General features: G+C 39.0%; 1 protein-coding gene across 3 annotated transcripts; it reads right to left on the bottom strand.

The window, feature by feature from the left end:
* Positions 1-77: 77 nt before the first annotated feature.
* etf1a (eukaryotic translation termination factor 1a) lies at positions 78-6,815 on the bottom strand. 3 transcript variants are annotated; one of them, XM_080900836.1, is made up of 11 exons: positions 6,659-6,815; positions 6,165-6,275; positions 4,683-4,858; positions 4,303-4,442; positions 4,012-4,150; positions 3,721-3,911; positions 3,021-3,150; positions 2,750-2,923; positions 2,581-2,645; positions 2,340-2,487; positions 78-807 (listed from the first exon to the last, which is right to left on the bottom strand). In XM_080900836.1, exons 2-11 carry the CDS (start codon positions 6,248-6,250, stop codon positions 725-727), a joined length of 1,332 nt encoding a protein of 443 aa, XP_080756962.1. In that variant the 5' UTR covers positions 6,251-6,275; positions 6,659-6,815; the 3' UTR covers positions 78-724. The 3 variants fall into 3 exon arrangements, with proteins under 3 accessions (XP_080756962.1, XP_080756964.1, XP_080756963.1); XM_080900838.1 differs by having other exon boundaries at positions 6,663-6,799; XM_080900837.1 differs by lacking the exon at positions 6,659-6,815 and adding an exon at positions 6,393-6,544.
* Between the last annotated feature and the right edge of the window lie 6,109 nt (positions 6,816-12,924).

The raw sequence follows: 12,924 nt of genomic DNA, 5'->3' as shown, positions 1-12,924 counted from the left end.
TTGTTGTCAGGAAAAGGTCAGCCTTTTAAGTAAATGAGATGGCACAGGAGTGAGACCACAGCAGATGAGGAGGTAGCAATGGTTTTCAGCAGTTGAAATTTAATACTTTGTCCCCCTTTCTCTACAGAAACCCAGGTAAAAAAAATCCCCCACTCTCATAAAATACAACAGCAGCAGTTACCAGTAAAAAAATGAAATGCAAAAAAGAAAAAAAAAGAGAGAGAGAGAAAGCATAGAAGGAAGGGAGAGGGGATAGGGACATGACGATGCATTAAAGGAAAATATATTTTCTGTATGTCAGGAGTGAATCCAAAGTTCATCTTAGGACCGGGGACAGCGGCAACGAGGAATCTGGGAACTTGCTGTTGTGTTCATTCAAAATCGAGGGGAGGAAGAAAAAAAAAAAAAAAAAAAAAAAAGAACAAAAATGAGTCAAGTCCAATCCAACTAGGGGAAGGAACCAGCACTCTAAGGCAGGGATTTATTCAGGAAGGGCTTTCTCCCTCTCTGGATGAAAGAAAATCTCACTCCTCTTCGGCCTGTGTGATGCATTTTGTTGTGTAAGTATGTGCAAGTTTGTGTATGCAACAGGTGAACTGGAAGGTGTGTCTGTCATATATATAGGTCAACACAGTTGCACCTCTCGCTTGCTGCAAGAGAGGTGGCATTTTCATTTCCTTATTTCTTCATTCATTTTTTTCTCCCAATATCAGTCCAAGACTACCTAGTAGTCATCCAAATCAAAGAACTCATCGTCCTCTCCTTGGTACTCCATGCCCTGGAAATCCACCCTGTACCGCAAGATACCTGAGGAATACAAAAGATGAGAGATTAAGTAGTGTGATATGATGGCAACTTGTTTTGGCTAAACAGTGGCAGGGGAAAACATGAATTCTGAAAGTATTAGACTTTAGTATTAGAAGTGCCAAGGGGGTCATTTTAGGGTTATCAAACAAACAAAACTCTGAAGACAAAAAAGATTTCATGACTAACTAAAAATGGATTCACTCATCATTTAGGAGTGTGTGGAATAAAAAGATATACTTACCACATGTCACTTTGACCCCACAGAAATTAATGTAAAATCCACTCACCCTGCCCAGTTGCCTAGCAACATGTATCATTTACACTCATTTTGATATGAAGACTGCATAAGCCAGAGCTGGCTAGATAACATTGATAAATATACAGGGGACTGTAGTTGGATAGAAGACGAGGAATGTCTGCCAGGCTGAACAGGTCATGGATGGGATATGGAGCCGGAGAAGTGTGGAATGTGGAGAACCAGACGGGTTGCTGAACTGAGCAGAGAACCCTGAGTGTGGCGATCTACTCAGGCCTAATAAAAAGCAAAGTCCAAAGCAGAATACCTAAAATGAATGAGTCCAAGGCCTGCTGAGCTACAAACTGAGGTGGAACAGTGTGGATGATGGATAAGACAGGTGTAGGTGCATTGCGATAAAACTTCACAATAATTAATGAAATTGTGTTTGTTTTATTTCAGCCAACTGTGACGTCAGTCAAATTCAAATAGTTTCACAATAGTGCTCTTTTCCTAATAAATGCTTTTGTTTTAGCATAACGACCATAACCTGTTACGCAAAATTCCTTCAACTTGTCCATAACAGTTTTCTTCTATAATAATTCAATTATTTAGATGTGTTGGGTATTATAGTTTTGTACCATTTGTTTATTACTGAATTCTAAAATATATTTTGTTTATTACCTATAATTAAATAACCTAAATCATTTGCATAACTAATAAAACCCCTAATAGTTAAATGCTTCCTTTGTCTAAAATTACTTCTAATTTAAAATATTAGGTGAAAATTAACAATTTAACTACTACTTCTTCAAAAAAAAAACAACAGTGCTTTTAGGGGTCCTGGAATGATGGTGTTTCTATTGTGAAAAGCACAAAGTCCTGAAATCCTTTTAGGATCCTCATTAAAATGTATTACACCACTAAACCAATTTAAATTGCCACAAGTATCTCTACTTTTTATACAACTAACAATTCAACAGTGCCTCTGCCCCAATTCTCCTATTTTACATGGTGAAGCCCTCTATAATACAAATTTCTACTGTACAACAATGTCTATATGAGGCCTTACCTGTACCAAGATGAAGCATGAATCAGAATAAGCAGAAGAGGAACTGTTTATCTTCTCTACTGCTACTATCTTCAAGTGCATAATACATGAATTATACTCGAGTACAATTACTAGATCATCATAACAACCCAATGACGAAATCATCACTGAACCACATATATCAAATATATTCCTAACTTCATTTTGATCAAACATTCAACTGTTATTAAACAACAGTGTGCTCACCCCCAATGCCTCCAAAGCCCTTGACAAACTGGGACCCCTCCTGACTCTTGTCTGTTACTATCTCCAACGTGGCTCCAAATTTCTTGTAGTTGTTCGCAAACCACTCCAGTAGTGGCATGCTCTCGATCAGCTCATGTTCCTGCCCCGTCTAGAAACGCAACCAGCGTTAGTAAGGTATAACATCACAGGCAATGGGTCCAACTTAACTCCCAGAGATCAGTTCCTCTTCCGCAGCACTTACCTCCTTGTCCGTGAAGTGAGACTTGTCTTTCTCCTGCTCTGGCGTTAGGTACAAAGTCTTCTCATCTGAAGAACAAAGAAGAAACTTTTGAATTGTAGGATCACAATTAGAATTCATTTACTGCTTTTTGTCTCAGCTACTGCAGATAACACTGTAGTTGTTTGTTTACCATTCTCTGCTCCATTGCTCTCTGCCCCATGCACACGAAGAACATAACGCATGGTGTCTAAGTTCTCATAGACTATGAGAATCTCCACAGCTCCCATTTCAAGGGCTTTCAGTGTATCCTCTACACCAAAGCAGTATTTCCCTGTATCCTGACTGATCTCATCAAAGTACCGCCCTGTAAATACAGAAGAATCATCAGGAAAAAGTTTGAAGATTTTACCTTTAACAAAAAAAAGAAAACCACACACACACACACACACACACACACTCACCTATGAGCTTCTTTTCTTGGATGAACTTCACATTCGACAGGACCTCTGCTGAAAGCTCAATAGCCTGGTTGAAACCATTCTCTCCTCCATAGGAGATGTCCACTAGCTTCAGAACCTTTGCCTGTAACCTCTGTAGAAATCAAAGAGTTGTTAGTAACGTTTACAGACAAAGTAGGAACCAAACAAAGTTGCTGACAAGATAAAGAAAATAGAGAAAGCTACCACAATAAATATGCTGACAATAATGATAGACTATGCTGCTGGTTATATTCCCCAAAGCCTTGGAAAATCCCTCAAACTCATTAACTGCTAACCAAAGCTTGCAGTGAAGTGTGGGATATGCAGATTTTCATATCTGTCTCTTTCTTTGTTTGTGCAACCACATTCCATTATTGGTTGTAAAGACATAAGAGTTAGCTATATCAGTGGCTTACTGGCAAATTAAAGAAGGCACTTTCCATTTACAGTATGGCTGCACACATCATGTGCCAAGTTTAAAATAAACTTGCTATGTCACTATTTCATCACTACTACCAAATACCAGTGTTTATTTCTTACAATAGTAGATAGTTATTAAATATACCTATTTATACAACTCAGAGAAAACACTTAAAAGATCACCAGCCTTCTTTTGGACATCTATTCACTGCAGTGAGAAATTTGTGGGAAAAAAAAAGTTGTTTCATTACATCATACTTACTGGATCAAACATGTCAGACTGGCTGAGTTCAGTCTTGAAATCAGCAGAGCCAGCCAAGACCATTCCTGCCACATTAACTTTGTCATTGGACACAAAGAGCTGGACAGCTGTCTCAGCTACTTTTCTCACATAGTTGTGTCTCTTCTCCATTCTCAGTCGAGCAAAACGCAGAGCAGACTGTCCTCCTCTGCCTGAAAGAGCAAAGCAAAGATTAAAAAAAACCCAACAACAAATAAACAAAAACAAAACAAACAACGTAAAATGTATTTTCTAAACATTCCAGTTCAGTACCGTGCTTCTTGGGTAGGTCCACAGTGAACTTGTGCAGCACCTCCCTGGTGTTGCCCTGCAGTGTGCCAAAGAGTGCCCCACTACCGTCGATCACAATAAAGCCAAACTTACTGTCATCAGACAGCAGGGCTGTCAATGCCTGTGTTGGGACATTAGTGAGGGAAGAACGGATCATAAGAATGCAGAAGACAGAAAGAATAATAAAAAGACCAAGGCGATGTTTACATACCACAGAGTTTCTCTAAAAAAATATTTTGCATGTGCATCAAAATACTAAGGAAATTCTCTCACCTCGGTGTGGAACTTGTTGTCACAGAGGTACAGGGAGGTGTTGATTGGTTTAAAAGGCTCAAAGTCAATATTGACTTTCTTCTCCTTGCCTTCCTCTGTCACAATTGTGCCACAATACACAACCAAGCCATTGGGTGGCACTGGGAAGGGAAGAAAAAAGCCAGAGACCATGAATATTCAAAGGAGGACTGGAGCTGAATGTTTTGAAAGTAAATACATCCTATGTTTTAAGTTGTCTCTTTTTTCAAAAACCCCCTTGGAACAATTATAGCTGAAAATATTACAATAATACAATGATATGCCAATATGAATTTCTTTTGTTGCCCCCAAGAACCACTACCATTTCCCAAAAGAAAATAGGCATTCTTTTACATGCATACCCTTGTTGTAGAGTTTTAGTCTTTGCTGTACAGAGGTGATGGCCCCGAGAACAGAGAGCCTGTTGACGCGACTCTTAATGTTGGAAGCAGTGCCAAACTCATCAGCCAACATCTTGGCCACTCTTGATATCTGGTCCTTTGGAGGGATGATCAGAGAGATCATGCTGGTGCCATTACTATAGAGAAAGTGAGGATGTAATGTTAGTGCATATAACAGCATTTGTACACAGCCAAGAAGCCATAGAAGTGATGGAATAGACTGAATAACTGACAATTATGCCACTCCTAGGTATGCCATAGTGAAACTGGCATCTAATATCAAGGCCATATAATAATCAACTTTGATTATGCCAAACCAGTTGAGCCATGTTTATTACCAGTTGATTACCTCCAAGATAGCGTAATTGTTTGCTCTAATTTAGTTTTGTAAATACACAACGCTTCTTGGCAAAATATCACCTTGACAAGGTCTGGCAGGTTGAGGGACAAATGGTATGGGCTTTCAGTTACACAGTACACAATCTTTGTCCTTGAAACAAGGACTAAGTCTTGCTACTTTGCATTGTTGTCCTTTCATTTACAACCAATCAACAGATGAATCACAGCAGTACAGGCTGACACGTACACAGCCAGGTAGAAGAGGCTGGATAAATGTAGGGCAAACAGTCAACTGAGTGTGTGACATGGCAGGCAGGGGAGCACAGGACAGCAAATTCTGCGCAACACTAGACGTCAAACTGTCGCAGAGCAAGCTACAAGCCAGTGAAGTAACACCCACATTCACATGCCTTGTTTGATAATTCAAGAGGCCCACAATGTCCCAGTCGGCCAACAACTGATCTCGAATTCTTTTTGACCTGACCAGTTTGAAACCAGTAACGCTGTAATGAACTGGCAAGCAGTTCGGCTGCCATGAGGTGACTAACTTAGTGGACTCTAGAGGAAATTAAGAGGCTCTGTCGTATGATTTGCGTGTAAAAAGAGCAGACGAACGTCATTTGGACTGTGAAACTGTAACTACAAGCTTGCCGGCCTTCCCTTTTTCGTCAACGTTCTGCTTTTTTTGTTTAAGACACCCATGCCGGCCTCTTTCCAAAGATGACGTCTATTAGCGGTTCTCATTAGCAACAAAACTAGCATCAACCTTACTAGCTTGAACTGAATAAAAATCTTCGGAATGCCAGCTACAAAATATAAACACTGACAAAAAAATGTGTTTTGTCCAAAATAAACCATGTTTTCAACTTCCAGGGAGATTAAATGCGACATCCGTTAGCGCCTAGCAATTGGCTAACTAGCGACAAGCAAAAGCAACGATTAGCTAAGTTAGCTATGCTAAGCTAACCACTCCCAAATTCGGCCCCATTTATACCATTTCCAGCTGCTGCGGCGGTATACATTGACACAATCACCCGAACCCTTAAACTCAAGTACTGCCGACCAGACAATTACCTCGAAATGTGACAAAAATGTATTACTTACCCACGGGCAGCTTCTAAACTTTTGATCAGCTTCTTGATTTTCCATATCTCCACGTTCCTATCCGCCGCGCTGGGGTCGTCCGCCATCTTTCTGCTGTGATCGCTTCAGCACCTGAAAGACGTGGAAAAAGAAGAGCTAAACATCTGCGCTGCACCCGCCAGTTAACAAACTGACTATCGTTTACAGTGTTATCGGATAAATTAATTTATCTATCGCTGAACCGTGTACCTCTCCAAACTAGTGGCGCGGTGTCCGTTAAGGCACCTTGCCAGTGCTGGCAGCTGGACTGACCGTAAAGGAAAGACTCAAACCGGGATGTGTTGCTCAATGCAGAGCGCGGGGGAAACAGGCCTACAGTCTACCAGGCCCTAGTGTCCACCCTGTTCTTATCTAATACGACCTACTTTCCTCGTGTTCCCCTGGAAACAATATGGAAACCAACTGCCAGCTTTTTAGACCCTATGAATATTGGCATATACTGGATGGTACTTTACCTGCCTCGGACAACGCGGCTCCGCTCCGCTCTCTGTCTGCTGCGCTACGTCAAGTCGGTGGTCCGAGGAATGACGTTGCTTTCCGACCGGTTTCTCTCTCCTCTACACGCTGCGCGTGGTGCTAACGACGGGGGCTCACATGTGGGAGGTGGTTAGATCGGTGGCGTTCACTTCCTGGAAACCACTTAGAAACCAATGACATGCCTTAGCTGCCGTGTCAATTGTAGAATCTCAATAACAATTGGACGGAACCTAAAGAATATCGCCAAAGCTGGTAATAGGTGGATTATGGGGCTTGTAGTCAAAGTCAAACTTGCAAAACAAGTTACCTGATTTTGCAAAACTAATATGTCCATACATGACTCTTGTTGTTTAGAAGTTCTAACCATTTGTTATACACTGCCCTCTTTTTCCAGGGGCTTAAAAGTAAATGAACATGACATAATTTTAAATATAAGGATAGTTTTGAATAACTGGATGAACCTATGGACATCACCAAAATGCTTTATTTCGTGCCAAGCCTTTAATCCAGTTTCTTTTAATTGCTGCTTGTTTGTGGGTCTATCTTCCTTTAGTTTTGTCTTCAGTAACTCTTGTTTTCCTCTATTCAAAGATTTTTATTATTTATTTATTTATTTATTTTCAGGACTGTGCAGCTTCTTTTAGATGGGAGAAACAGTTCATTACTCACCCAAGTGACTTCACTCAGACACTGAATACTGTGACGTTTATCTCATGTTAATTGAGGCTGAGTTTATGATGTGCAGTGCATTTCACTGTGTTTATCTAGGCTACGTCGGCTCTTCCACTTTGAGTAAGTACACTATAGGTGTGGGTAATGGCAGACACTATTGTCCTTTAGTATTCACTGTCACTCCCATACGATCCAAAGCTTCAGTTCATTTAATGTTTAGTTTCAATGCACTTGGTTAATTTCTTCTAGATTTCATGAGAAATGTTAGAAAGTTCAGTATGTAAGGATGTAGATTTCTTCCTTCATAACAAACCATTAGCATGATAATGTGGGTTCCATTTTGTATTTGTTGTTGTATTTGTGACCTTGACACAGATAAGCAGAGGAGAGTGGATGGATTTTTTTAAAACCAAATTTGCCTTCTTTGTTCGTTGATTAATGGTGAACACAACTGATGGAAACCAGACAGCTATAGGTAAACTAAGTAACAAAAGAAGCAAAGATGTTTGCTGGTGCCTGTGTAATAAATTCTGGCAAGACTGACCAGGCGAGCGGAGGCACGTCTCCTCTGCTCATTATTTCTCTAGTTTTACAGGACTGTAATCCGTCTTCACGCTCACAACAACAGGGCCTGTTACAGAAGCACTCCTGCTGTATTTCTACCTAGTGGAGGAGGGGAGTGAAATTAAATTTATTTGGGTACTGGCACATTTCGGTATTAGGGGAAATCAGATGGCAGCTGCTTTGGCCAAGGAGTAACTTAAATGAGATCGGGTGGAGGTGGCATTTTGTAAACTGGAAGTAAATGCACTAATATTATTAAAAAGAAATGGCAGCACAGGTGGGAAACAGGGACAAAAAGTATTCAGGAAAAAATGATAAATTCAAGACAATAAGGAGAAAAGGAAGGGAAGGAATCATATTTTCTGGGTTAACAATGGGTCATAGGATTAAACTCAACTATTTAGCTTGTAGGAAAACATAATACAGGGCAGTATAGAAAATGGCAAGGCAGGGGAAACATGTTTTATTGCAATATATTGGCTACAGAGGAGTTGTTATACTAAGGTACAAAGCAAGAGAGTGTAAGAGGTTTTTCAATCAAAAGTAAATGTTATGCTTAAAATATCTCTACCTTGTGATACATAAGTCAAGGATAGATTTTCTCATCTTCTCAGCCAAATGCAAATGGTGATCGTCAAGCCACTCAGACTAAAGGTTCATTGTGGGACTTTACTTTACCAGCTAATGGTTGATGTATTGATGGCTAGCTCTATGCCATATGCACACTGGTGCGAAACAACAGTGACCCCCTTGTCCGGTAAAGTAGTCTAAATCATTAGATTTTACCAGTCAGAAAATTACATAACAACATACCACTTAACCTACATTTATCTCTCCGACTGGGGTGTTTAAAGGATAGGATAGATTTTCAACTAAAACCTTATAATCAAATGTTTCCTTTTGCTAAGCACACGCCTTCTGATGACTTTAGTTTGAAGAATTGTATTTGGAGTTAACAAAAAAGAAGAGATGTACTCAAAATGTACTCAGTTGGGCTTTTTTTATCCTGAAACTCTTACTATATACTGCCACTGTATTCTACTTACAGCAGTCCTTTGACTTATAAATGCATTTTACACTCGAAAAGGAACAAAAGCAACACCGCATATACTCCTTAAAAAGACTGTCCACACATGCTGTTTATCAGTGTTTAAGTAAGTCACTTTGGTAAGTACATAGGTAATACAGTTAATGAAGTCTTTTCATTGTCTTCAGTCCTAGTGTTGATGCTCATCAACCAGATATTACGTTTAACTGCCACTTTGGCTTAAGATGGCTCCCTCAGCAATTTTGCAGCAATGCTGTCCCATATGGATAATGACCCATATAGTAAATGACACCCATTGCATGCACTAGAGAGAGATTGGCTTTCAGTTGGCGTGAGTGATAGTACAGAAGTGTTTTTCCAAATAATATCATTTAAAAAATGGTGTGTCAAGTCAGTCACCTGATCTGTTTCTGCCGTTTCGGTTGATGACGCAGGTGTAAGCTACTGGATGAGCTGTTTCAGCCTAAAATTGTAGTGTGAATGCAGAGTAACCATTGTGTGGTTAGGTCAAGTCACTGATTAATCACTGAGCCAGCAGGTTCATATTGCATGTGTCTGTGTGTTAAAATATGTTCTACAACAAATTCTATAATCAATGTATTGCATATAATCTAGTACAGCCGTCCCCAACCCCCGGACCGGTAACGGTCCGTGAGTTGTTTGGTACCGGGCCGCGAGAGTTGAGGTTCAGGTGTGAAATGTATAGTTTTCAGGGTTTTTAATCGGTTTTCAGCGTTATTTTGTTATCGTTTTTATCGTTTACTCGGTTTTCCTTGGTCTTTTCACCTGTGTTATGAATAAATTTTCTTTTTTTCGGTACCGGTACTAGTTTTATTTTGTTGTATTTATCCGCGACACCTTAAAGGACGGTCCATGAAAATATTGACGGGCATAAACCGGTCCGTGGCGCAAAAAAGGTTGGGGACCGCTGATCTAGTAGTAATCCAATCTGTATAGTCCAGTAGAAGAAATGAGATATGATGTGTCACCGTGACATCATCACTATTGTTCTAAAAAGACCATGTATTTACAAACAATATATATGAAAACTGAGCGGCAATAAAAGTCTCAAAGAAATCCTAAATGACACTTATATAAATACATTAATGGATGCAGGATAGTTAATCTGAGGTTTTTCCTTCTACACAGAAAAAAAAAAACATAAATAGAAGTTAAGGAATACTCAAGCCTTTAGATTTAGACCACTAGATGACAGCATTGGTTAATACATAAATAAATGGCTTCCTCACCGTCTTACTTATTCCTTTTAACTGGTGAACTACATGAGATCATTAGAGCTTCTGTTTCTTTGCATTACTCAGCGGGATGAGGTCAGGTGTTGTTGTGTGTTTGTATTATCAATGTGGCATGCAATTTGTTAGATGTTATTAGGCTGCCATATGGTGGATGTTATTCAGCGTCTTTAGTGAATTGTGACTGTTTCTATCCAATCAAACATCTGTTTATGCTTCAAATAACAAGCTCAAGGATGATCCCTTCAGTATTACTCTCTCGGGAGCTTGGAGAGTGGGAGGAGGTTTGTGGTGTTTCTGACATCATTTGGCACCCACTGGATGGCAACATCATGGAGAAAGTGTGATAAAGCAGTTTGCGCAACTGACTGCCTCTAAATTTGTCCAGCTCCAGTATCAGTGCCAATTCATCACCATCTGTCGACCATCAGAGCTGTAATGATCTGTCACTTGGAAATGGATGGTGCTTGCTGTGCTGTGAATGGGAGCTCTCCTGGCCAGGCAAGCTAGTCCTTATTTCACCTGGTCATCACATATGAGCATTATGAGGAGATAAAATGAGGACAAAAGGCTGACAGGTTGTTGATTCCCTATATTTTAGCTAAATTGTTTAAAAATTAGATTTTTAAAATCATGATAATAGTGGCAAATTCATGTTTTAAAACCTTTTTTATCCCCTGTGATTCTACTTTTCAGGGTTTATAATTGGGTTTTACCAGTCAGAAAGTTACATCATGACACATGCTCTAATGTTTTAATGATTCTAATTCTGTTACATATTTTTAAATCATAAGTTTGTATTTCTGATTTTCAGGGATGTGGGAAGCACCATACTCACTAAAAGTAAACAAGAAAATTTCAAAAACATGTTGTTTGAAATAATTTTAATTATTTCATAATTCAGTGAAATCATTAAAGGATAAATCAACACCCAACAACATATCATGGTATGGATCAATTAATTTTACTTGGTTTTCTGTGTATTTCATAAAAGAGCATAAGCACAGTTATGTCGAGAATAACCTACTGTATGAAAGCAATGTGAAAAATATTATTTTATAAAAATGCCTATTCCTTCTTCATCACTCCTGTTCCCTTCACCTACATGTCGATTGGAGACTCTGTTGATTAGCTAACTTACTTCAAAATTCCTTTTTTTTCTAACTTATATCCAACTTGTGGGTCATGCATACTGACAACATTCAACATCATGCCTTTGATTTCCAGACTCCATTTATGTAGGCTTGGGAATGGCACCAGGAGTCCACTGGCTTGTGTTCCCCTCCTGTGGCTGGGTTGTACAGTGCACTAAACAAAATAATATGATCAAGAATTATGCTAATTTTCACAGTGTTAAATATTAAGCATAATACATTTTGGGGAAATTTTTTTTTTTTTTTTACTGTATTACTTCATTTACTATAAGTATAAGGAAAAATTAACAATTTTCTTTACTGTCTTTTCTGACATTTTATCAGGTTTAAAATCCGAATTCTGAATGAAGAATTTATTCTCTCTTAAATAAATCAGTAGCCTTAATGTTATAAATTAAAACCAAGTTGACACTTAAAGCAAAATGGATAATGAGTCTTTTTCTGCCCTTGGATACTTGGACATTTTTCACATAGAGCCAGAGAGTTCCAGGACATTAAAACATTTAAGTTTATGTATTTAAAGCAAGCTTTACCCTATGCAGGTAATAATGTCATAGAGGGAAAGACTGACAGTCTGTTTTGTCATAGTGACATCTTTGTATGTACTAGTGACCTATAGTTACCAGTGTAAGTAGGCATAAGTCTGGATAGGTCACAGTCATGGTAAAAAGAATGCAAATCCTCTGTCATTTTTACATATTATGGAAAAAATCATCTAATGCTTAGCATGCCTTAAAATCAACTTCTGATAAGCAACACCACATGACATTTTACAGTGTGTCAATATTTATTTAACAAAATCTAAGCCAAAATGCAGAAGCAGTGTGTGTAATCTAAACACACCTCATGTTATACAATAGCTTGTATAACTATTTTTATCAGCAATTACTTGAAGAAATCATTTTCTCTAAGGCTACGTCCACGGGTATTGTTGAAAACAGAGATTTTCCGTTTTTTGTTTAAAAAATAATCCCGTCCACACGTAAACGCAAAAATGAAGAAAAACGCTGCTAGGAACATGCCAAAGCAACACGTGGCGATATATTCCTAACCGTGTAGAAATGTTGGCCAATCAGAAGTCTAGACGCCTCGGTGGGAAATAGTAAACATAGATGGGGCATAGAAGCAGAACCGAGTCGTACAGTGGGGCAAAAAAGTATTTAGTCAGCCACCGATTGTGCAAGTTCCCCCACTTAAAATGATGACAGAGGTCAGTAATTTGCACCAGAGGTACACTTCAACTGTGAGAGACAGAATGTGAAAAAAAAAAATCCATGAATCCACATGGTAGGATTTGTAAAGAATTTATTCGTAAATCAGGGTGGAAAATAAGTATTTGGTCAATAACAAAAATACAACTCAATACTTTGTAACATAACCTTTGTTGGCAATAACAGAGGTCAAACGTTTACTATAGGTCTTTACCAGGTTTGCACACACAGTAGCTGGTATTTTGGCCCATTCCTCCATGCAGATCTTCTCGAGAGCAGTGATGTTTTGGGGCTGTCGCCGAGCAACACGGACTTTCAACTCCCGCCACAGATTTTCTATGG

This window comes from Rhamphochromis sp. 'chilingali', assembly GCF_963969265.1.
Source record: "Rhamphochromis sp. 'chilingali' genome assembly, chromosome: 13".
Lineage (NCBI taxonomy): Eukaryota > Metazoa > Chordata > Actinopteri > Cichliformes > Cichlidae > Rhamphochromis > Rhamphochromis sp. 'chilingali'.
The sequence above is the reverse complement of the archived record's forward strand: the minus strand, read 5'-3'. Positions and strand labels throughout refer to the sequence as shown.